This window comes from Dermacentor silvarum, chromosome 3 (assembly GCF_013339745.2).
Source record: "Dermacentor silvarum isolate Dsil-2018 chromosome 3, BIME_Dsil_1.4, whole genome shotgun sequence".
NCBI classification, from domain to species: domain Eukaryota; kingdom Metazoa; phylum Arthropoda; class Arachnida; order Ixodida; family Ixodidae; genus Dermacentor; species Dermacentor silvarum.
The window spans coordinates 151,914,514-151,940,103 of record NC_051156.1 but is presented as its reverse complement, the minus strand read 5'-3'; the positions used below and the strand labels follow the sequence as shown (position 1 = coordinate 151,940,103).

General features: G+C 48.0%; 1 protein-coding gene across 2 annotated transcripts in view; it reads left to right on the top strand.

The window, feature by feature from the left end:
- Nucleotides 1-19,504: 19,504 nt before the first annotated feature.
- The window catches only part of LOC119445932 (uncharacterized), a 276,735-nt gene continuing 270,649 nt past the window's right edge, over nt 19,505-25,590 (top strand). The window contains exon 1 of one of the 2 annotated variants that reach the window (XM_037710238.2): nt 19,505-19,918. In XM_037710238.2, the coding sequence (XP_037566166.1) occupies nt 19,856-19,918 (63 nt within the window). In that variant the 5' untranslated portion in view covers nt 19,505-19,855. The remainder of the gene's footprint in view (nt 19,919-25,590) is intronic. The other variant, XM_037710237.2, reaches the window with a different exon arrangement.

Sequence of the window (25,590 nt, the reverse complement as noted above, 5' to 3'; positions counted from 1 at the left end):
GAAAGAACGCCATAACCTTCTCTGTCGGTGCGACTCATCGATGAGCGCGCGTCTTGGTTATGAAGTGTACTCGCTTAAAATGCGACAAGCAGCAATTCCTTCCTTTGTTTATTTAAAGCTAAATAATGGAAGGTGTTGTTAAGGAACACTTAAGATGAATATTAGGCCTACGCTGACTCGGCGAATTACGTAGAATTCTGGAATACCAACACTGTAAGTACCAAAACTCAAGGAAGGCTTGGTGTGGGCCACGAAAGGCGCTGTTTTGATATTTCCGAGCCAGCTCATTGCGTTTTCGTGGAATTCGATAGTGTTGGGTGCTGGTTATTTGTTTGTTAAAAAAAGGATTACATTATTTCAAGAAGTGTACGCAACCATTCAATCTGGCAAGGTTAGAGAATATTTCCGGCTCTAAAGCTGCCAAAATACGCAAACTTAGAGTGAGAACCATTATTAACCCTACAAAAATCCGTGGCGCACTCCACTTTGACCCTATAACGGTGCCACGATTTTGGTGCTAAATTTGCAAACAGAAATTCGGTCATCATTTACGCGTATCATATACATAGTTTCCTTTCAGCAAAGAAATGTAAATAGTATTTTAAACAAATGCATCACCATGGAATGTAGATCGCTTTCACATTAATTTTTTTTTCATTTTTAGTGTCCCCTTAACGGGACACTAAAACTAAGCACACTGTAAAGAGAAACACTCCATCAATTTGAACTGATCAAGTATTGTTTCAAAACTCAATTTTCGTTATTTTGCGGGATATGAGGCTGACTACGACAAAAGAAAATTTGAAGCCCAACTTCTATTTCCTGAACTTCGCGCGGAAAGCCGCTCGCCGCGGATTTCAAATTATTTTCTTGTATTTGAGTCGTTCTGTCGCGCTTGGTCGTGCTAAATGTTCTTGAAGCTTGCTATCTTCCGCCGTTGTTATCACTTATAATGCAATGTAGTCTATTATCTTTCCCGCGAAGAAAATAACTAGGCCGAGCCAATGTCACGAAAATTCATGACGTCACAGCGCGAGCTGGAGCGGGATCTTCAAGAGGGCGTCGACTCCCGTCTTTCGTAGATTGCGTCTTTTCCAGCTTACAAGCGTCTTCTTAATAGTACGTGTGTTTTCTTTTCTTCATTTTTTCATTCTCCGAAAAGTAATTTACTAATATAGAACAGCTTATTTTTTCCTTCAGTCTCCACTTAAGTATACCTCGTTCCCACAACTGTAATCTTCGTCAGCGCTGCACGATATCCGTTCAACCAAGGAGAAATTCGGCGGCTTCAGTGCAACCCGTTTCTGTGGCAGCACCTGAAGCCGGTGGAGACGCGGGCTGAGTTCGTCTCTTCCTGACCTTTGCAACGACTGGCAGCTGTTACAGCTTCCGGTGATTGCGTCTCCCGCCTTTTTTTTCTTTCTGAGCAGAGGCCACAATGGCGGATGAGAAAAGTTCCGAGCGCTCGGTTTAACGAGGTCGCGATAGGAGAGCAGCAACTTTGGTGCTGACCCTATCGAAGCTGCGATGTTGACTTGGCTTGGCTTGGCGCTCTGTTTGTCCGGGGAAACTGCGTTCGACGACGCACCGAGGACGGTAGCTATGTAGCATTGTACGTTCCAAGGAGCTCAAATGGGCTATAGTCAGTGTCGATGCTCATATCGTCCAAAGACGACAATGTGGCGCACGTTTAGTGCTGGCTATTCAGTGATAGAGAGAGAGAGGGGGGGGGGGTGCTTGGCGTTATACGTGATAAGCGTTCCTGAAACTCACTATAGTCGGGGACAACCATTCAGTACAAGCTAAACCCACAAAAACGCAGGGGACCTGCCCTTTACGACTGCAAGAGAGCCGAGCCACACCTTAATGACCTCCCTCGGCTAATGTAAATGCCAGGCTAATTGGAAAATAAAAGCTGGTTGTTTCGAGATAAACTGTTACATTTGGCTTAGCACTGATACAAAAATCGCTGAGACGTGCAGGTTTCATCTTAAACCCAGTGGCACAGAGACTGAGCTGTAAGGAGAAAAGTGCCGTTTTAAGCGCGCAAAGCCGCTTGACGTCAGGGAAATAAGCGAACCTCATTGGCTGGCAAATCTGTGCAAATTGTGTTTGAGTTGGACAGCGTACATATATCGTTTTATTCTTCGGTTGTCACCGACTATAGCGATATTTTTGTCGTTCTTCTTATCATCTTCGTCATTGTTGCTGGTGTTGCTATAGAAGTTAAACGTAACTATTGGATCAGCTGGTTAGGTTGGAAGCACGTTCTTCTTGCTTTCATTTGATTTCATTTCTTCATTTCATTTCTTGATTTTAGGAGAAAAGGCCGCCCACAGTTTTTCAGGTATATCGCCTCAACACCTCTGCGATCGACATTTGCAGTCTACAGTCCGGAAACATTCTTCGGGCCGCTTTCAATATATGCGCTTGATTTGTTTCTTTCACAGTGAAGTTCTTAGACCGCGAATGGACTAAGCAGGCCAAAGGCATCACTGCTGTATTGCCTTTGCATGACGTCACCGCGTAGCAGAACCGTATGTCACATTCAACAGCTCATCATTTGCCAGAAGACCTTGTTCTGAGCAAGTTGATGCCTATATGCTTCCTATATATAATTCTTATTGGCGGAACATAAAAGAACGTGAAAACGTAGAGTCCGCACTCTTCCTTTGTTTTCGTGTTCTTTAGGTTGAGCTCCATCGCATGGTTTTGTCCTTTTTTGGAATGAATAACTCTTCAACTGCGGCCCATTCTGGATAATGCCCTTCGCGTCTTCGGTACACCGTTTATTCATGATTCGAAAACGTAAACGACGTTCCTCGCGATATGCCGCTATGGGCAGCTTCCACGTAACGAATCTCTTTGGACACATACGTCATCGAGTCATCGAAATCGTACTGCTGCCCATGGAGTGAACAGGCGCTGGTTATAAATGTTTCTATTCCGCACAATCGCCTCTGCATGAAAGGTTTTTGTTCGCCTGTCAAGCAGTATATCTTCGCTTTTTCTGTCCTCTACTTGAGGATCAATAGGAACCGGTTTGAACGCATTGCGTTACGAGAGATTAATGAACGTCCTTTCAATACCGCGTTTTCGACTGTCGATAAATTTGCACGTGGACGCAGGTGTACGGCGGTTCAAATAGTGAAATTCTTGGACAGAATCGAAAACGCGAGCCGGGCGACGTCCAACAGGAAAACAGCGCAATATTTCGCATAAATTTTGGGTAACAAATTGGTGGGCGTTCTCGTTACGCAGCACCCCGCATTAGATGTGTTCGAGATGTCGCCAAAACAATTTAGTAATACCCACGTTAGCTCTGCGTAGCAACAAGGGTGCTTCCTGAAGCATTGTATTTGGGAGCACTGGTTCTGCAGGATTGGATAACTATTTCCAGTTAAGTCGGATTAAGAAAGGACATTTCGCAAGTGTTCTGCAAAGTGTAGACCCGGTAACCATTCTTATCCATCGCACTCAGTCAGAAACGAATGTTCGCAAATTTTGAGTATGGACGCTTCGAATCAAATACGAATCAAATAGATAACAAGCACGAGAATTCATTCCTATTCGCAATCCCGAATAATTCGGCACCCCTATATTTCCAGGTAATCAGTGACCGTCCTATCTCCACCGGTGTTCCCACGAGCTTCCGGTACATGGCTAGATACGGCTTCCACGCGCGCTATATTTCTACGAACTCGCTGCGCACCTCTCTGGTATCTGTCTCAATATATATATATATATATATATATATATATATATATATATATATATATATATACACTTTCCTCTCTGTGTATAGCCTTCAATACGAAAGTGCTTGAGAGCATTATACTCCAGGGGTGATGAGCAGTCCTTCTCTCCGGCGTTTCCGCGCGATCAGTGCTCTTGTAGTATGTAATTTTGTTATCGAACTTCGGCCAATTCCGTCGCTCCGCCTATACAAATGAAATTCTGCCTGCTCCGTTTGTCCTTCCAGTGCGTTCTACCGTGATATACCTAGAAGCGTACGAGAACGTGTAATACGTTATAGGCGATTAGTATATTATCCACCCGTTCTTTCTCGCCGTCTATACAATAATACTGAGAGCCAGCCGCTCCTCTTCGACGTCGCGCATACGATTGCTGGGCGAACAATTTCGGCGAATTCCCGCCGCACCCGTACTATACACTATGCACGAAAATTCCGCCCCGTTCGGAAATGACGCGTGCGTCTTTTGCAGCGCTGCCTGAGTCAGCGAGCAACTGCCGCCTACGTATACGCAGCACCCTTGCTGCATAAGCGTTTCCGCGAGGCGAGCTCGGAATCGCTTCTTCAAGCGTGCACGCTGCCTCCTGCGCGCGCCCGCCTTTTATTATCGCCGAAGCGGGCCCCGCGCACTTCTTAAAGGGCATGCAAGCAGGCAGCGCCGCGTCGACAACGTCGGATCGAACGGGTTGTAGCTCGGGCTCTATAGAGCGCTACTGTTCTGCACACTGTGTTCATGCACGTCGGCGCGTATTATATAGGTGTACTGTATAGATGCTACGTCCGTTTTCTCGAAATGTAGCGTGCAGCGGTTACGACACCTTGATTTATCTGAGCCAGAATTCGGGGATTCCGCAGTGGAAGCTGAATTTGGGCCTGTTGGGTTGCGCACTGCACGTAACATTGTATATATATATATATATATATATATATGCACGGCAGCCCTGTCAAAAAACGACGCGCGTGTTTGCTCTCAAATCCCAGAGCACGGTAGCTTTCTCGATCACACTCGGTGAATCACTGTAACTAGGGCCTCGCTGTTGCGAGGTTTGCCACATTGTTGCGTATCCGTATTCTGCCAGGTGTTGCGCTCTCAAGAGAGCGCAGTGCAGATGGGAATGTCGACATGCTGGTATAGTATATATACTGGTTGCCACTGCGGTATTGCAAGGAAGTTCGTAACGCATGTATTACAGCGCCGACGCACCTGCAGCGCCGACTCGGTCTCTTCGAAGCTTCCTGGCGTTGTGCAGGCGTGTGCGCGCTATGTAGGCCTAATGCGTCCCGTGTTCTGCGTCATTACCTCACGTGGCTGCGCGCGGGAGCCATTACACACGCTCGCTTGCAGTAGCGCTATACGAGCAATCAAGGCCGAGAAGGAGAGATAGAAAGAGGGAGAGGGAGTAGGCTACGCATCTGTATTTCTGTGCAGCGGTATATCTTAAGAGGTTTGCGAGTCCGTGTTTAGTACGGCCGAGAGGTTATACTAACGCATTCGACAAGCCGATTACCAATGCGTTTTCTCCGATTCGTTAGTAACTTCGACAAATAATCTAAACACCTTCGCTTTTTTTAAAACAATTTTTTTTTAGAACAGCCCCAAGGCGGTTTGAGTGGTCGAAAAAGGAAAAGGGACAAGTGCTGGATGTAGAGTCGCTTGCTGCATACAACACAAGTACCTCGAGCATGATTGCGCATCACCCACGGTGTGCCAAGGCTGGACAAACCGCCAGGATCGCCTAGCTACATTGCAACTCCCGCATGCCTTCCCTGATTTATCTCTGCTCCGTATATATTTATTTGCGCCAGGGGGCACTCGCATCTAAATGCAGCTTGACTACGTGCTTTGCAAATATAGGGTCGCTCAGGACGAATGCTTTAAAGCGCTTGCAGCAGTTCTCGTCCTAACTCTATCCGCAATACTATAGCTGCGATGTCACGTAAATCGGTTGAACGACAACTACCCTCTTACCGAAAAGGGTAGTGTTAGGGAATTTATCTATTTGTTTGTTTTGCTTCGAGCGTTTCAGTTATGCCCTCAAAGACAAATAATAAGAAGTGAATGGCATCTTATAGCTATTTCTGGCCGCTTCCTAGGGTGTCAGACCCGAGGTCGTAGGATTACGTGTAAAGGCGCAACAAGAAACTTGAAGTGCAGTGCTGCAGTACGTGAAAAGGATTTCCTACGAATGCAAGAGGATGGACAGTTGGGCGAGTTGGTACGGTAACATATTCTTGGTTTACAGCGCGAAGGGACACAGGCGAAGACGAAGAAGCGCTCGTCCTGTCTTCTAGTTTCGTCTCTGACCCTTCGCGCTATAAACCAAGAATATGTTTCCTGCAATGCGCGATGAGGATTTCCTACGAATGCAAAAGGATGGACAGTTGGGCGAGTTTGTACGGTAACATTCTTCGTTTCTAGCGCGAAGGGACACTGACTGAGACGAAGAAGCGCTCGCCCTGTCTTCTTCGTTAGTCTACGTCTGTGTCCCTTCGAGCTATAACCCAGAATATGTTTCCTATACGAATGCCGCATTACTTCCTTAAAAACGGCACGGAAAACACGAGTATAGTGACTGGATTGCAAACAAATCATCTATTATAGGTGCACGCAGCTATAGAGCATCGACTGCACGCGACTATATAGAGAGATAACTGCAGGAGGCGCTTACAGCGCCGATTCTAAACGAATTGTTCGGAGCGAGCGGTGCTCACTTGGAGCTCGTCACGTTACCATAATCAATCGACCGAGCGGGAATCCATTATCTCGGCGCGCGGTGGCTGGAAAAAGCGCTCCGTGATGGAAACGAACAAGTTATAATTCCGAATAAACGCGCTGCCGTGTATGTACGGTTGGGAAGCCGCGAAAATTTCCGCAAAAAGCGGCAGAAACCGCGCTTAATGGTTAGGCGTACATGCGAGAGCAATCAACTTCGGTTATATGACTATGTCTTCGTACATGCTTTTTACTTGAGTAGTGTGTGCTTAAAGTAGCTTCGGTAAGATTCGGCTAAACCACTGGCTCGTTTGCGCTGAAGTTCGGCTCACATGGGGCGTTTGGCGGTGAGGTTTGTTCTATGTTATGCTGAAACCACGGCTGAAATCCTGTACTTTCCTAAGTCATAACCACATAAAGCCAACAGACAACGAAGCCAAGGAAAGCATCTGGGAAATTAAGTGTAGTTGAAATTGGAATGTAGAAAATAATGAAGAAAAGGGAAATGAAAGTGGACGAAAACATAACTTGTCGCCGGCTGGAGCCGAACCCGCAACCTCCCCATTACGCGTGCGTTGCACTACCAATTGTGCTACGGCGACGGCCATCAATTCGTCCACTAACTTGGGTATTTATGTTTACTAGATCTAGCCCTAGGAGTGTTAGCCAGCGCCACTCAGAACCATGGTGGGCGGATGTGGAACATCCTTTTTAGCCCGATAGCTTGTCGTCGGCTCCCGCCGGCGACAAGTTATCTTTTCGTCCACTTTCATTTCCCTTTTCTTCATTATTTTCTACATTCAAATTTCAACTAGACGTAATTTCCCTGATGCTTTCCTTGGCTTCGTTTTCTGTTGGCTTTATGTGGTTATGACTAATAAAATCGAGCCCCTCGGTTCCCATTCTTCTTTCGTATTTCATTACGAGGGTCTCGAATCTGGCAGCCTTGATGTCATTAGGTAGCATGCGAGGGTTTATTAGCTACGTGCCTGCTCTCCCAAGATCACGTGTATCGTGACGCCATCGGGCTAAACAGGATGTTCCACATCCGCCCACCATGGTTCTGAGTGGCGCTGGCTAACACTCCTAGGGCTAGATCTAGTAAACATAAATACCCAAGTTAGTGGACGAATTGATGGCCGTCGCCATAGCACAATTGGTAGTGCAACGCACGCGTAATGCGGAGGTTGCGGGTTCGGATCCCGCCGGCGACAAGTTATGTTTTGGTCCACTTTCATTTCCCTTTTCTTCATTATTTTCTACATTCCAATTTCAACTACACTTAATTTCCCCGATGCTGTCCTTGGCTTCGTTGTCTGTTGGCTTTATGTTGTTATGACTAATAAAATCGAGCCCCTCGGTTCCCATTCTTCTTTCGCACTTTCCTAAGTAATCCTTAACATGAAGGGCCGAACTCGCAAAGCTCTTTGTTCGTAATGCGCGCCATTTGCCGATATCATCGCTGTCACGATTGGCTTGCGATTTTCTTACGAGCCTCGATCTCTAGCGTATATTAACTGCTACTTTGCTAAATACGTACCTATAAGGGTGCGATCTTATAAACGTTCGAAAAAGCGAACCGTTCGCTTGCCATTGCGTAATTAGTGAGAATCGCGCTTTCGGGGGGAGGGGGTGCGATATCGTAAGTGTTCGCTTTCTGAACCGTTATAAGATCGCACCTAAAAAGCATGCATCTTCTGCGGCGATAGCAGGGCGAAAAAAAAAATCTTCTGCTGAGCGAAAAGTAGGATGACGTCGACTGCAGGGCGAAACGCTCGTAGTACTGGCTGCGGAATGAGGAGCTGTTTCTCACTCCTGACGTGACTTCATCATTTCTTCTACTGAGAAAAATAATTTTCTGTAGTTCACGTTGTCACCTCTGACGACGCGTACTTTTATGTTTCATTCTGGACAAAAACTGACAACTATACTGAGCGCAAACCTGGCATTAATAAATAAGCACAGCGAAATGCCATGCCCGGGCGAAAGTGAGTGCGAGTGAACAAGCGCCGTATTGTCGGAAGGGAGACGTGCATCATGCTCCCTGATCGATACATCATATAAATACGTACAAAAAAAAAACTAAAGCGACGATCTATTTAAGATATTGCCCTCACGGAACATATCTAGCTTGCCTGCGAAGCACGGTGTTCTATGGCAGTGTCGACATTTCCGGACGTCGCCATCTTACGGAACGGGATATAGCCTGTAAGTTACTTCACAGGTGTTGCAGTAGAGCCCTTTATTATGCATTTTATCAAACCTCGATGCTGTGCTCATTTGCAGTTCTTACATAGTGCGAGGTGTTAAAAAAAATTAAATTTGCATTTGTTGCGGTCCGTAAGGAACATTAATTTTTTGGCGCTTTCCAAGCCGCATTTCTTGGCGCATGATACATCTTGGTTTCAACTTGGTAAATTCAGAATATTCAGCGCGTTCTTGCGCGTACCTGAATGCGCAAGCGTGCGCATGAAAACGATTTGCCAAAATCTATTCTCTCGCGACAACGTAAATTGCCGTATAATATACGCCATCGTCACTGGACACAAGTGATTTCAGACAAAGGCACAAAGCCTAATCGCCTGCTCTCACGAGACGCGGTCATATATCACGCCTGTCGACGAGCACCGCTGCATTATTTATGGCGTATACTGCCTTCGGTTTGGTCGTGTACACTTGTCGTTAGAGTACGCGCTTGTTAGGCCTAGACGTTTTGCTTTCTTGCTTCATACCTTTATCCACATCTTCTTGCATTCAGAGCATGGGTTTCTCTTTCTCCCTTTCATCCCTTCGAAATCCTAGATACGGCTCTTTAAAAATCCACGCATCTCCACACAGTGAATCATGACGAGTGGGCGAAGCACTGGGAATCGTTCTTACCGTAAATCACCCGTGACATTGTCCACTCGTGCATGTAAATGAATGAGAACGCGTGTGTACAGTATATACAATGTTTTATTTGTCATAACTCGTATGTCGTGTTGAGTTCTGGATTCCGTGTTCCCTTCATTATCACTGCTTTGTGGTCCGTGAAATGTAGAGCCAATGGTTCTTCGATCGGATCTAGCCTGAACTTAGCAAAGACAAGGTAAATGCACGTTCCCCTGGTGGCTGTTGGTTGTTTCCAGTCATACGAAATGCATCGTAGAGCGTATCGAGACGTCATATACTGCACAAGTCAGTCGCTGTCCGTGATGTCTACATTGAAGTCTCCGACAAGTACGAAGGGGTTGTTCTTGTACTTTGTTTCGTATTCGTGCATGGCTAGATCGATGTACTTTTCTACATTGCCGCAGGAGAGATTTGGGGCCAAGTACACTGTCATGACGACGGTTCCGTCGGATAGTTTTATTGCAGCGTGTTCGGCGTTGTGAGATTGGCTCGTTATTGGTAGGTCGAGATCCACCGCGTTCTCTGGCAATTTCGCGTACATCCCAACACCACCCGCCGAACGCTCTGCTTCTGTGCAGACGACGGGGAAGAATCCATTGATGTACGGTCTCGCGTTCCACGTTTCGGTAAAGCAAAGTACGTCTGCTTTCGTTAGTATGGGATCTCGTTCGACGTCTTTTGCGTGGGCATTGAGGGAGCGCGCAGCGGAGGGAAGAGAAGCGGGGGTCAGGAAGTGAGCTAGGAGCTGGCGAGGAGGAGACCGCGTGCGCTGCGCCGCGCCGCACCGCCCTCCTCCGCCATCCTGGTTGCTATGGCTACGGCGCGGCCAACGTTGGCCGTGAGCACGGACAACGTGGACGGACGGACAAGTCTCGACCCTAAGGTGCTTCGCCCCTAAAAGTCAGAGCCCTTCCACCCTGTGAAGAGGGAAGTCCAGCGAAGCTGGCGCTCTGGTGGGATTGGCTATGTTGGGGTTTAGCTATATTGGGGAGTTGCTATGTTGAATTTGGCTACAAAATGGTAAACCGACCCCTTCGCTACGTACTCGGGGAAGAGGCTTCGGTGCCGGCTCCGAGTAGCGCAATGGGGTATTTCTTTAACACTTGGATGATTGCTATACAATACCCGGCTCTGAAAGAACTGGCTCGGCGTCCACGGGTGACAGCGTTCCTCACGGTTTTCTACGACGTTCCTAGACAAGAGTCCTTGACCAAAGCTCCGTCTATGCAACCAACGCTAACGCGAACTCCTCTCACACCTACTCCTCTGTTGACCTACTTTTTTCCAACACCGCCATTGGTTGGCGCGCCTCACGCTCTCCCCCTCCAACGCGAGTATTGGACGGCGCGACTTACGTCAACCCTCTTCCCCGTTCTCCTTTTCCATCTGCACCCGCTCGCAGCATTCTCACAGGGTTGAGCCAATGCCACCTAAAAGCAAACTAGAGGGCGCTGGTTGAGCTCTTCTCCTCCTCTCCTCTCCCGCTAGGTCACGTGGCTTTTCTACACGCGGACACGATCCGGGGGGAACTAGCCCTTAACAGCTTCGCTGTAGAAGTATTCGGCTTTCGAGATTTTAGTCATTACAAAGTTAGGAAATAGGTTGCTCTGAAGGCGTGCCCCAATAGCAGTTGGCGATATTGCTCCCGTGAGGTCGTGTTCTGTGGTTTACCAGGTAGGCCAGATTAGGATTATTGATCACATCTCGCTGGTTGACCTGTTGACAACCATTACATTAAATTAACATATAATGTAAAGCTGGATTAAATTTAGACAATGCATAAAAGACGAGGACGCTAAACAACGAATGACAATGAAGAAGTGTATACTGTACTTGCTTCTTGGTGTAGCGTCCCTGTTCCTTGCTTAGTGGTCTCGTTTCCTGCGCATGTTTAATATGAATCCGTTCTGACCTGGCCAGCTTGAACTGTGCAGTTCTAAAGTTAGATTACATTTCAGAAACAGCGTGTAGGTAATTTTCAACGAGACAGCAGATTTGGGTACAAATCAACAAACGATAGAAAAAAAATGTGCAAAAACCATCAACTATGATTGTTACTGTAAGCGAATCGCTCGAACGAACGAACTAACGAACGAACGAACGAACGAACGAACGAACGAACGATTCGTATTCGTGTTCGTGCATGGCTAGATCGATGTACTTTTCTACATTACCGCAGGAGATATTCGAACGAACGAACGTACGAACGAACGAACGAACGAAGGGACGAACGAACGAACGAACGAACGAACGAACGAACGAACGAACGAACGAACGAAACGAACGAACGAACGAACGAACGAACGAACGATCCGAATGAACGAACGAACGAAAGAGCGAGAGCGATAGAGTCAGCGTGAGAGAGCGAGCAAGAGAGAGCGAACGAACATTTTCTTGTCGAGTCTGACCATCAACCACTGACTTACCACCGACCACGGACCGACGACGAAAACGACCGAAAAAGCTGAATTAAGCTATTCTCTTTAAAACGAAACGCTATGAACACAGTCGAATTCTCCAAGCTGCTCGCGAAGCACATTGTGGGAGGGGCTTGCCCATGTTGAAGGGCGAGCGAGAAAGAGAGAGCGAGATAAAAGAGATATGCGAAAGGAAGGGAAGTTGACCGGCAGATATCCATTTTGCTATCCTGTACTGGGGAAAGTGTGAGGGGAGACAGAAAGAAAGAAAAAGAAAGAAATAATCCCCACACAGAGAAAGAGTAAGAGATGACTCCTCCCCCCCCCTTTCCCACCTCCACACAAACACACACAAAGGAACGCGGTAGTGTCTAGTTGAAGGAAATTTTTATGAGCAGTTTCGGTTTCTTTTCCCAGGAAGTGTATAGCGTCATGACGCGGAAGGTAGTCACGTGGGAGCAGTACTACATCGTGACGTTTAGGTACTAGCTCTGACTCGCCTGGTCGTCTGCTATGCTGCGGATCCTAGCGCGGCCCGGCGGCGCTAAAGTTTCGCGGGTGTGTGTTCAGAGGCAGTCGCGGTGTCGATTAATCTAGTCATTGTGTGGCACAAGCGCGTGTGAACTGAACACCATCTCGCTGCCCGTTCATTTGTTCGTTCGTTCGTTCGTTCGTTCGTTCGTTCGTTCGTTCGTTCGTTCGTTCGTTCGTTCGTTCGTTCGTTCGTTCGTTCGTTCGTTCGTTCGTTCGTTCGTTCGTTCGTTCGTATAGGTCAACTTGTTCCTGTGCCTACGGCATTAAGTAAGGGAACATCGGATGCTGGCGTAGTGCATGCAACGAAAACTCTTTCAGTATTTTTGAAAACTGTATGAAGGCCTTAATGAGACTTCATGAGCAGGCTGAGCGCCTGTACATGACGGTGGATGCATGTATGCACCGCTTCTGTGTTCGCCTGGTCGCTGTGTACGTCATAACTTTGACTCAACAACTGGAGTACCAGGCAGTTAGCCGAGCAAACATCTCCAGCATATCTCTCTGCATTGCGCAGTGCCTCTTACACCATTAAACGTAATTTAAAATTGATCGCTTTGTACAGCGGCCACAGTACGGTTCACGATCCGCCGGCGGTAGCATCACAACATTCGTGTCAGAAAAGCGCGCCGTTTTCCTCAACAACGTGTTGCCGGTTCTATGACAGCACTCTGAAATTGTCACTGTACTGTGCAAAACACCATTTACCCAGTGAAAACACTCTTGATGTTTACTAAAGGCGTCGTCATTCCAGGTTCCCGAGCTGTCCAGGCGCGGGAACTTTCTCTGACAGGCCCGTCCGCTTCAGTCGTTTGATTTCAAGACGTCCTCCTCGAAACACTTTATACCAGAGCCGGGGGGCGGCAAAGAGATTCGCTCCCCGGGCGAGCTTTTTCAGTACGAGGAGAGCTTAAACCTCGGGCTAGCTCAAGCGCTCTCACAAATCGAGTAAAGAAAACCGGCCAAGCATCACTCTGCAAACAGCCTCATTCGCAAGACAGCCTCATTTTTGCCGGCGCTGCAGCCCGGTGTAAACACGCACAACGGCTCACCCGTTCGTGATTGACCCTTGATCTCTCAGCAGGCGGCGCTCTTTAATCTCGCGGATGCACGCGTCACCGTTCGCAGCGGGTCCGGCATACATATTGGGCTCGCAGCGAAGCGTGTTTACGCGTCCAAAGGGGTGGCGGCGAGATGCAGGGGCTCCTGAAAGCCGCACTGTGTGTTGCTTCGTGTATCAGTGTGTTTAGCTCTCTCCGTATATACGTGCGTTAGTGCATCTAGCTGTCCGTACGTGTGTGTTTGCGTGCACTTCCCTATCTCTCTTTGTATTCATGTGCGCGCGTGTGTTTGTGCGTACGGACCAGTGTGAATGCGTGTGTGCGCGTGATTGTGTGCATTGTTTACCGTGTCTCGGCGCTTGTGTTTCCCCGTTTACATGTTTGTACGTGCTGACTTTTCTCTCGCCGTGTGTGTGTGTGTGTGTGTGTGTGTGTGTGTGTGTGTGTGTGTGTGTGTGTGTGTGTGTGTGTGTGTGTGTGTGTGTGTGTGTGTGTGTGTGTGTGTGTGTGTGTGTGTGTGTGTGTGCGAGCGTGCGTGCGAACACTCCCAGATCCTGTTTTTTGTGTGGTATCTCCTTGCACCTGCTTCCCGCTGACTTCCGCATTCATGGTATTTTCTTTCTTTGGTGTTTTATCTTATAATTCGCTTCCTCTGTTTCCACCTTACAGAAAAAAAAGGTGATACCCGAGAAGCGGTGCCTGCTTGCGGCCCTCCCGAGAGGGTCCCTCCATAATTCGTCGCTGAATCGAAGGCGCAGCCTTCATGAAAGGTGTCCTGCCGAGAGCCAATTTTCGCGGCACGCATCACAAGGCGAGAGCCACAGGGACTAAAGGAACGACCCTTGGGCCAGGAGCTGTCGCGCGTATTATGTTGAGTTTATTTTACGCGGCGTACTGTGCCTCACCAAGATTCACCAATAGCATGCAGTGCTATTGGTGCTACTGGGCACCCGAAGAAGGGAATTACGAGCGCTTATTAGTTGTGCGCTTGGTATTTTTCAGTGGCGCACGCACTCTTTCGTTTGCGTCGTCTGGCTGTCGAAGATCTCGAGCAGGCGACAGGTGCTGTGCAAGATGCATTGCCAAAAATATTCGTTGCAGGAATACAAAGCTAATAAACTGCGCGACCCGAGCTGCTTTCTCCTGTTGCAATGCGCCCCGTTTCAACGTCGCTCCCTCTACGCCTTCGTTAATCAGCAACAGTACTACTTGTTCGATCAACTGTAATAATTAGAGAATGCTTGACGAACAGCAAGACGACACGACGATTAGTTTATTTTGATCTTGCGCGTGATTCAAGCTGTAAACAGCGAACAACGTGCACTGCAAGTCTAGTCAGATACCTCTGCTGCTTTCTTCAAAGCACACTGAATGCCTCAACACTTCTCTCAGCATTGCCAACGCTGCAGATATCTTTAGCAAGAAACTTACCGGAGAGTCCGCGGAGACGCTGGCGATTGAGACTTACACGTTGACGTGTGGGTTGAAAGAAAGGAGACAAAGTCCGGCCACTTCAGCCCAGGGCCGACTGTGCATAGTGAAGTGGAGTGAGTAGAGCTGATGAGGAAAGAGACATAGAAGCTTTGTCAGTTCCATTCCTTTATTTTCATTTTGCTATTCGCTTAATTTGCTTCTTGGTTGATAAACTTGATGCGAGACACTGCCGTCTTTTCCTTTCGTGTTTTATAATGCGTTGAGGAACTCTATGTGAATGAAAGGGAAGGAATGAGGAGAAAAACGGCAAGTGGATAAAGGGAGATGGGAGTAAGTCGAGAGAATGTTAGTCTATGGGGACAATATAGTTGGGTCCGAGGGGTAAGGAAATTGTTGAGGACCCAGACATTACATTTGTGTTGTCTTTTCAACTCCAACCTGTCTATCCCTCCTCGAAGAGAAACGTTCTCTAGCGAAGCAAAGAAAAAAAGCGAGGCCTAAAAAAGTAATAAAAAGTTGAGTTTCCAAATATGCCGGAGTGGACGGCAGATAAAAAAAAAATTGGAACAGGCAGTGCTTCGGGCGTTGACTGAAACGTCCGGATGAGAAAGGACGGCTGCGTGTGTAGAGGACAGGAAAAGGGCGGTGGGCGAATGTGAAGGGAGAGTGAACGAAATGAAGGTCCATGCAGGAGCTGTGAATGAACCCATTTCGTGACTGGCCATTGTTAGCCATTCCGGCCCGTCGGCGCCGTTCGTTCGATCATGCACCGCGGTCGAACCACGAGGCGCGATCGAAACGCCGCGGATCGAAGTTACGGTGTTCCGAGGGAGGTAAAAAAAAAATAATAAGCTCAGCGAGATGCAGAGAGCACCGTGCCTTTTCCGGCGATATTTCCAAGTTGCACTTCATGCTTTTATTTGTTATCTGCGCATCTCGACGTGAATTGACCTTTTTGCCAGTTAAGTTCCGGTCATTGCATTGGCTGTCTCACTTCTTTATTCTCGCGAGCATGTATGGCCACAATCAGGTGCATATAGAATGACGTGTGCACAAATATGGCAAGCTCTCTGAAAGAAGAATAGGCGACTCGCGTGTAGGCAGACCGGAGTCTGAATGCGTGGTGAGATTTTTTTATTTGCTGCTCACGGTCACCTCGAGCGCGATCGCAAATGCGCTTCAGTATGGCTAGAATATGCTGGCATTCGGCCGAAGAGCGATGTTTCTAGCACAGTTCCATTGCGGTTTGGTTAAGCGCGGTGGGAAGCAATTAGCTACAGGAAGCAGTGTTTATAGGACACGTTTTATTTAAAAAAAAACGCCGTCTACGAAAAGATCCATAAAAGTGTTTTAGGAAACTTGGTCGCTGGCGTAAAAGGTATTCGCACACTGGTGCTGTTCTTGAAATGCACCGGCCCAAGTGACCGCTTATAGTTTTCCTGTGCATTCTCCGGCGTGGACGTAGTGCTCACTCTCTTCCTTTTTTTATTCTCTCTATTCCCCCTTTCTCTCTTAGCATCCGTGTAGGGTAGCAAACCGGACTCTCGTCTGGTTGTACCTCCCCACCTTTACTCTTCTTGCTTTCTCTCTCTCTCTTGGACAGACAACTGCGGAAACGACCCACACCGAAACGCTATATAGGTCTTGCGGCTTCTATGACGACATGATTGTGATGCCATTGATAGACGTCAACTATAATATCATAATTACTTACGTGCGAGGAAGCATATCGTACTGCATGTGGCTATTTCACGCTGGTAGCTGGGTTGGTACACAATGGCAGCTTCACCGATTACCCCTTCTGCTGCCAAGTTCGAGCGCTTGCGTTTTGACGTGCAGGATTAGTAGACGGTGTACACGGCTTTGTCCTGGATAGCCGTCGGGCGTTTCGTAGACAGTCTCGCGAGCTTTGAGGATATCAGCGTGAACGGCGACGTGGCGAGATCGCGATTTTACTTACGTTCGTGTGAGGATTCTGCTCATACATTGCAGGAAATTAGCTATTTTAATTACTGCGGTTAAGTGGCACGAAGAGCGAGAGCGCGACGTAAACTGTGTTTTGCGAACGCGTTCTATGCGCTCAGGAAGCGATTGCACCGTGCAAGCTTTATGGTTGTGTCGGCGACGTGGCCTGCGAGACTGCACCATCGCGGAGGCTACACTAATGAATTCACTGGCTAGTGGGGTTAGCTACGAGCAGACGACGGCAGCCAGGAGAGAGAGTGACTTTCGGTCACGGTGCCTTCGAGCGAAACCTCCGAGCAAGGAGGTTAAAAAAAAATTCTGGAGGGGAGATGATGCCTAAAGGTTCACTGAAGCCGGCCGCAGCCATATTACTGGAGGAATAGATTAATGTTAGCCTTTGGCGGAGAACAGGAAGCGTTTATTTCGCACTTCCTATGGTTTTCACAAGGCCAATTTTGCCGTACAGATGCTTCTCGGTGTGTCTGTGTCGCTGGTTTTAGGATGAAGGTTGAAGGTTTTGGCAACTTCTATGGGAGATCGTGATGTCACTACTTAGCCTGTGGTAATATTTTAACCCGAAACGATTTCCTAACATTTTACAATTAGTCCAAAATGTATATTAACAGATCAAGAGCAGTTGAACTGCGACTGTTTTCCGTGTAGTTCAGCACGCTTTCAAGGGTGAAGTAGGGGCAAGCGCTGGCTTCACCTCTGATAGTAAGAATCTGTGAGGTATGCCACTGCAGAATTTTTTTTCTTTGTAACCTACTTGCCTCCGTCAGATAGACCGGAAGCCACAGACGGTTTGCGGACAATCCGGGACAGGATAACCGAAGGGGTCCGTGTGCCAGGAATGCTGTCGCCCGTAGAGGCCTACGCGTCCGTTGCTAGTCACGTGAAGCCTGGAGAAACTATCCCCGAAAGTTATCGTCCGAGAACTTAGACAGCTTTAGTTGGGCGTCCGCAACCACACACGTACGCAGCGTGCGAGGTCGTGCATGCGTAGAACATCGCGCTCGCACGAAACGGCAATAGTTGGATGGACGGAAAAGTTGAGAAGGGTATTGCTGACTTGCACGCGCAGGAGCCGGTATTGTGCAAATCAGCGACGCCATATGCCCGCTTCTGAAACTGTGTAGCCAATATAAGCCGCCACCATGGAGGAAGGAAAAAGATAGGAGGGAGCATACCGCAACGCGATTGAAGCCGAGTATGGTGGCCCAACACGTGGTGAAAACGTCAGAGCACGGAGGATATGTCAAAGCGCGCTGTAGGTTTTAGTATACTCCCGGTTTATTTATTTTTTTTCGATACGCATTCGAACCCATTTGAAACTCTTCAAATAAACAAAAACAAAACCAAGAAAAAAAATCGATGTCATGCGAATCAGACTGCAGAGGAGCCGACCAAGTTAACGGAACGACCATGAGAGCACCAAGACGTAGGCGGCTGTTTCATGACCTATATAACGCGCATGTCAACGACCTATCATTTATGTCCGAACCCATTTCAGTGGCTTTTGAGTGTTAATCTCTTTCGCTGAGTCATTGCCATTTTCGCCGAGTCATGCTCATGACAATGACTTCTACTATCATTCTTTAGTGTTTCCTTCACTTAGTGCCCACGGCCGAACCCATTTCAGTGGTTTTTGAGTATTAATCTTTTTTCGCTGAGTCATTGTCATTTTTTTCTGAGTCATGCTCATGTCTATGACTTCTACCACCATCCTTTTGTGTTTACTTCACTTAGTACCCACGTCCGAACCCATTCCAGTTACATGTCAAGTGAACGAAACGACCATGAGAGCAAAGACACGTCATGATAGCACGTCATGATATTCATGTCATGACCTATCATTTATGTTCGTCATACACTCTTGTGCCGAGTGTCATATAATCTATGCCGATTTCAGTACCTACAAGTTAACGAAATGACCATGAGAGCACCAAGACGTATGCGGTTAGATAGATAGATAGATAGATAGATAGATAGATAGATAGATAGATAGATAGATAGATAGATAGATAGATAGATAGATAGATAGGTGCTATCAAAGTGGCAATGTTCGCCAAGAAATTCTTCGCATTTAAAAACTAAACAAGGAAAAATATCCTCTTACTTCCTCCAAGTGAGCAGCTTCCGGCCGAGCGCGCACCGAATAACTACAGGTAACCAAACGTCTCGGCAAATCTCGATTTCGCTCCGTGATCTTGACGCAAAAGGTCATGTCTTGGGCCACCACTGTGGCTTCATGGAGCGTTTGCTTGCCAATTAAGGCTGGCTGTGTGACGTAATTCTCCCTCCTATCTTTTTCCTGCTACCATGGCCGCCGCGAAGTCAAACCACGAGTCATATCTTCGGCAAGAGCCATATCGAAAAATGCGCAAGAACACGCGAGGACGTCCCGGAAAGCCCGCAGAGCCCGTAGCGGACGCTACGCAGCTTTCGTAAAGCTGCGGGTGCACGCAGACAGAAAATATCACGTACTGCCCATGCGCACTGTCGCCTCCGGGGTTTTGCTGCGTACGCAGAGCTGTTGCGGACGCCCAACTAAAACTGTCTAATCCCTCCTCCGCGTGCCGACAAACTTGCTATGACCACATAGAATCGGCCTTGGAATCGGTGCGAATAAAGTCCCTATAGGTGCGAATTGCTTATCCCGCCGTCTGCGGCAAACAGCGTCGTTCCGCGATCGGAGATAACGAATGGAGAGCCCGACGCTTTGGTATACAGCAGCGACAACAGCCGGCCGTTCGCGATAAGGGGCGTGGATTAACACGCGGCGCGCCGCTCGTTCTACAGGCGCATGCTCGCGTCTCGCCGCACACGGCTCGGGAAATCGTCATAGGAATTGCTTCTAGCGCATTCAGTCGTTCACTGTACCACGCGGTGCCATGCGAAACGAGCGTCCAACTACTACAACCTTACACAGGAGGACCTTGATTCGTGCGCCGTTCTGGCTCGACCAGCGGCTTGGTGTCACGTTCGCCCACCTGGCGTCCGTAGCCGCATCCATTTCCTGGCGAGTGTTATGTGATGCCCCTGCGTGAGCGCACGTTGTGTTTGTGTCGTCTTCTGCCGGGATCTCATGGATGCCACCGAACATGTCGAGGAATGCCTGCACGAGGACTGGCCACTCCTGCTTAATCCAGTGAGCATTCGCTATCTTCTCATAGTTCGATAAATCCGTATTTAGTGATACCACCGACTCTTCCAGTCTTAACTGTAAGTCTTACTGTTATAGTCCTACTCTACTGACGTTGGATTAGCGCTATATAATTTTATTATATACCTCAGCCGGCTCGACGTTGCTCTGCTAACCGTCGCGTCAAGATTCCGCTCCGTCAGATGCGAGCTTTCTTGCGTGAGGCGGTTTCTACCGTCAACAACACTTAGAAGTGCGCACGATTTCGATCGCACGTGATGGTACTAATCTGAAGTGTAACTACATGAGGCTCAAACCAATGCACATTGTTCTGGTGTATACTGCATGGAACTTTTTTTCGCTGCTGCCACTATGCCTAAGCGTGCACGTAATTTATTGTTGACGAGATAGGCTACCACGAAGAGGAGCTATTTCAATAACCTGTCGAAACAAGCGCCTAATTCAAATTATGAGCGCGGCAGAGTGATGTTCTCTCGAACCTTTTGTGATTTGTGGCCCTAAAAAAAATAAGGCTGAACCCATCTCACGATGACTGTCAATGGTAATGCGATTAGCATTCAAGAAAGGTAGAGACGCACTATATTGCGTGATTCTCGTTAGTTTAAAATCTGTAGCGGCCATGCTGAGAATTCCGTTGCTTCGGCTATACATGCGACGTACTGTCACAAGTATCGGCCCGATTTGCTACTGCACTCGCTTGCCAAGGTCACCCATAAGCATGATGGCATGTAGAAGCGACGGAACCCAGCCTGTAAGACGCAAACACCAAGAGAGAAGTAGACGGACACACGCTGGGACTAGTAACAACAAGTCCCAGCGTGTGTCCGTCTATTTCTCTCCTGGTGTTTGCGTCTTAAAGGCTGGGTTCCGTCGTTTCTACAAGCATGTACCAACAGGCCCAGCAGCAGACTCTTCTATGATGGCATGACTACCACGCATTGACGACGATGAGACGAGGAATGGCTTCCTCGAAACGCCAAAGGAAGCATGACCACAAAGGCACGACGATAATGAGACGATGATTCTGAAATGGACGATAGTAAAGCGACGGCAACTTGGGTACAGGATGGTACAATGACGGCATAAGTACAATGGGATGATGAGTATATGACGACCACCTGACGACGACGATGTCACGATATACGGTGTCATGACAATGGCGGCATAATTACGATTGAATGAGGATAGTATGATTACGATAGAATGACGAAGCAATGACGTCGATGGAACGACGAAGGCCGTATGGCTACGGTGGCATGACGACAATGGGGCGAAAATTTTGAAGTGACGATGATGGCACAACGACAGCGTGACGACAACGTGACGACGACGATGACGTCATGACGAAGCTGGAGTGACGACGATGGAATGAAGACAATGTAACGGACTCCTGATGGAACGACCACGACGGCGTCGCGAGATCGAGCCTAGTGGCCCAAGCTGGTTACCAAATAGGACCAATGGGAACCTCTGTGCTACTGCAATGCCACTCAGAGAGAGAGAGAGAGAGAGAGAAAGGCAAGTAATGACAAGGAGGTTATCTAGTGTAAGCACCAGCTGGCTACCCTGCTGGGGAAAAGGCTAAAGCGAATAAAAGGGGATAGAAGAAACGAATAAAAGCCACTGAAGCCACTCAATAGAAACAGAAGCATATGCATTTGGCGGAAATCCTGAAACGATAGTTTCGACAGGCACACATCCCGAAAATACGTGCATGTCCGGGGCGCGTTACGAAAGACATTTGTTATGATCGGCTTGGAACTGTGCATCTCAATTGTGGGAAACCAAACCCGCGCACGCTCCCGTGTCGGGACAATTATCTTCATCCCCAAGAGGCGGTTATGATCTTCCTGGAGACTCTACCTCTAAAATGTAGGGAACATGCCCGAGCGCTTTTCCCGTGATGACATAATCACTTTCATCCTCCTCCTCATCCTCCTAATCACCTCTACGACCTGAGCAGACGCAAAGGAGAGGACACGAGGGGGAAGAGGCCGTCAACTTGGCAGCCCGACAAAGGCACTGACACTTCCACAAGTTCCCCGAAGGAGACATCGGCTACACCACAAGACCGCGAAGTTACGGTAAGGCCGTCCTGGTCCCCGTGTGAGGCAGAACCGCTCGAGACTCGGATAGAGTCACAACCATGTACCAATGAAGGGAATACAGTCTTTTACATTTTTCATCATCACGATGCCCGCCTTCGTCGCCGTCTCCTGACTCTTGCGGTGACGACCCACCTCACCCGGTCGAGATCATATCACATTCAAGAAGGCAATAAGATGAACGCCGATGTAGTTCGCCGCAATTTTGATATCGTAAATCTTGAAAGTGGTTCTGTACTTTCGGTATTGCGACTAAGTAGGCACGCCTTAAGCATTGTGACTGAACGGCTTCAATCGCGCAACTACAACGTGTGCCCTATAAGGTAATGAGACGGTCCTTGTTAAATAACTTGTCCACGTCTTCAAGCAATACAGCTCAAGAACCGGAATCGCGATATCAACTAAGGATGATTAATTAAAGAATCGTGTCAAATGCCTTTCAACTTAAGCGGCAGGCTTCCGAGGTAAAGCAATAATCATGTTCGAGAAAAGAAAAAAAGAAGTGCGGCCGGTATAAATACTCAATCAGATAGTCAGTAAAGCAGAGCAGGTCAACAGAATAGGGGTTCTTCGAATCGCAAAAGTTCCGGATCGAGGGATGTACGAATGTTCGCGATAGGTGATTTCCGAATAGATGGTTTGAATTGGCTTCATCGTGCCACCATCTTGCTTATGTTGACACCGAACATGCATTGACCACGATGCTCGAGAAGCTACGCGAACAAGAAACGTGGCAGCACCACACGCGCGTCTTGCAGCGAGCGACAAATCGATAGCAGTGACAATCTGGTAAAACAATCTGCGCGTGTTGATACGGTGCACCGACGTCGTTGCGACCGCCATGTTCGAATACCAACTAGCACGATTACGAGCTGCGTTCGTGATCTCACGTGAAAACTGTCTAATAAAATATGGAATAATGCCTCATTTCTAGGCAAAGCGAAATGTAAATGCAATTTCTAGGCAATGCGAAATGAAATTGAATCTTTGCCGCAATGTTCGAGCGCAATCAAGTAAACCAACTTGGGTAAGAAGTTTCGCAGTGGCCTCTAGTGATTGCGCAAAGTGCCAAATTTAAGTCGTGCAACTTTATGCCTGGATATCGGGCGATGCCTTCCATGCGCGATATATGAGATAGCGAACACGATATGTTTTTTTCAAGAAGCGGTTCGAGCGCGTACAGCGAAGTTATGTCATACGCCACACAAACCGTTAAGCCCCGTGCAACAATTTACCTTACGAAGGCGAAGTGCGCTCACACGAGCCTTTGTTCAGCTTTTCAATGCGCACACGGATATCTTGCATCGGCGAACAGATTCTGTGGCAACGCTTGCGCGCCCTTTTCTTCAGAAACTTGAGACTCGCTTTGCATAAATCCCCATAGGCCTCTCGCAAAGCCCTCATTTCATATTAAAGGACGATATCTCAAGATTGGTTTCTTTTCAAAGTGCCTCGAGCGTACATGCTGATTGCGCGTGTCGTAAGCGGTGCAGCGAAGTAAATATGAAAAAAAGTGTGTTAAAACGGACGCATGGTTTGCATTTCGCGTTTCATTCCATCGTCACTGACTTTATGCAAGCACGTTTTCAATGTAATTTCTATTCTCGCGCACCGTCACGATGCAGTTCGCCTTCAGTTGCGAAGCAGCTATATACGCCGCTGTTGCCAAAGGATTGCTTTGAGCAGCCTTCATATATATAGACGACGTTAAACTGAAGGGCACATTAACCCTCAGCGGCGGCTCAGTGGTTATGAAGTCCTGTTGCCGGGTGCCATAGCTGTTCAGTCATACCAGCTGAGAATCTCCCCATACGTGCAGCTTTAAAAACCTGGACACAGTGGTTTGCGAACCGCGAGGGTGTCTGCCGACTGTCACGTTACCTATGGACAACAGAACTACAGCCGAGCACCTCTACAACGAAACGATCTGTAAAATGAAGGAATAATTCTGCCCCGTTTCTATTGTGAGCTGTGCAGTGCGCGACCTTTACAACAAAGCTACCTGTATAACGAATGACTTCGTAGGCCCCAAGCACTTCATTGTAACGGCGTTCGACTGTACAATACGCCACTTCTTGAAGGCTACAACAAAATAAGATCTCGTCACGCACTGTGAGCAAAACCAAATAAGCAGGATTTTCTAATCAGCACCTTTATTTTAACAGCGGAACTGTGTTTAGTTGAGCGTGTGCCGTTGACACGCGACAATAGCAGAAACAGAACGACCACAGCTCCGCTGTTTCGTCTGATTTCACTTCGTGGAAATGGCTGCATTTTCTTTTTTTTCAGTTAGATTAGCTTTCTCGGGCCCTTTGGGCAGGCAGCGTTGAGTTTTGTCTTGTGGCTCATCAGTCATTTTACTCCCGCACAGAAAGCAATCCGAAGCGGAGTTTCGGATTTGGGTATGATTTAAGAACACTGGCTGCGAACGACGTCGTGGGTCCGATTCCTCGTAGCGGCGGGCGCACTTCGATGGGTACAGAATGCGGAAATACTCACTCACTCGGGTGCACTCACTCACTCACTCACTCACTCACTCACTCACTCACTCACTCACTCACTCACTCACTCACTCACTCACTCACTCACTCACTCACTCACTCACTCACTCACTCACTCACTCACTCACTCACTCACTCACTCACTCACTCACTCACTCACTCACTCACTCACTCACTCACTCACTCACTCACTCACTCACTCACTCACTCACTCACTCACTCACTCACTCACTCACTCACTCACTCACTCACTCACTCACTCACTCACTCACTCACTCACTCACTCACTCACTCACTCACTCACTCACTCACTCACTCACTCACTCACTCACTCACTCACTCACTCACTCACTCACTCACTCACTCACTCACTCACTCACTCACTCACTCACTCACTCACTCACTCACTCACACTCACTCACTCACTCACTCACTCACTCACTCACTCACTCACTCACTCACTCACTCACTCACTCACTCACTCACTCACTCACTCACTCACTCACTCACTCACTCACTCACTCACTCACTCACTCACTCACTCACTCACTCACTCACTCACTCACTCACTCACTCACTCACTCACTCACTCACTCACTCACTCACTCACTCACTCACTCACTCACTCACTCACTCACGCTTTCACGGTAACATTGAACCCCCTTGCGGTGGCTTAGCGGCTATGGCGTTGCGCTGCTAAGCACGAGGTCGCGGGATCGAATCCCGGCCGCGGCGGCCGCATTTCGGTGGGGGTGAAACGTACGTGTGCCGTCCATTGTGGGCACGTTAAAGATCCCCTGCTGGTCAAAATTGATCTGCATACCCCCACTACGGCGTGCCTCTAATCAAAATCGTGATTTTGGCGCGTAATACTTACCTCAGAATTCAATTCAAATTCAGTTCGGTCACATTGACTAACACATTACATTAACAAGACGAGCCATACTTGCGCTATACTTGAATTATTGAAAATCACAGGCTTCGGTCTCCGTGAGCTAACGGGCCTTTCAGAAAGAATTTCTATGTACTCGTATTAACGGGGCAGGGCGTT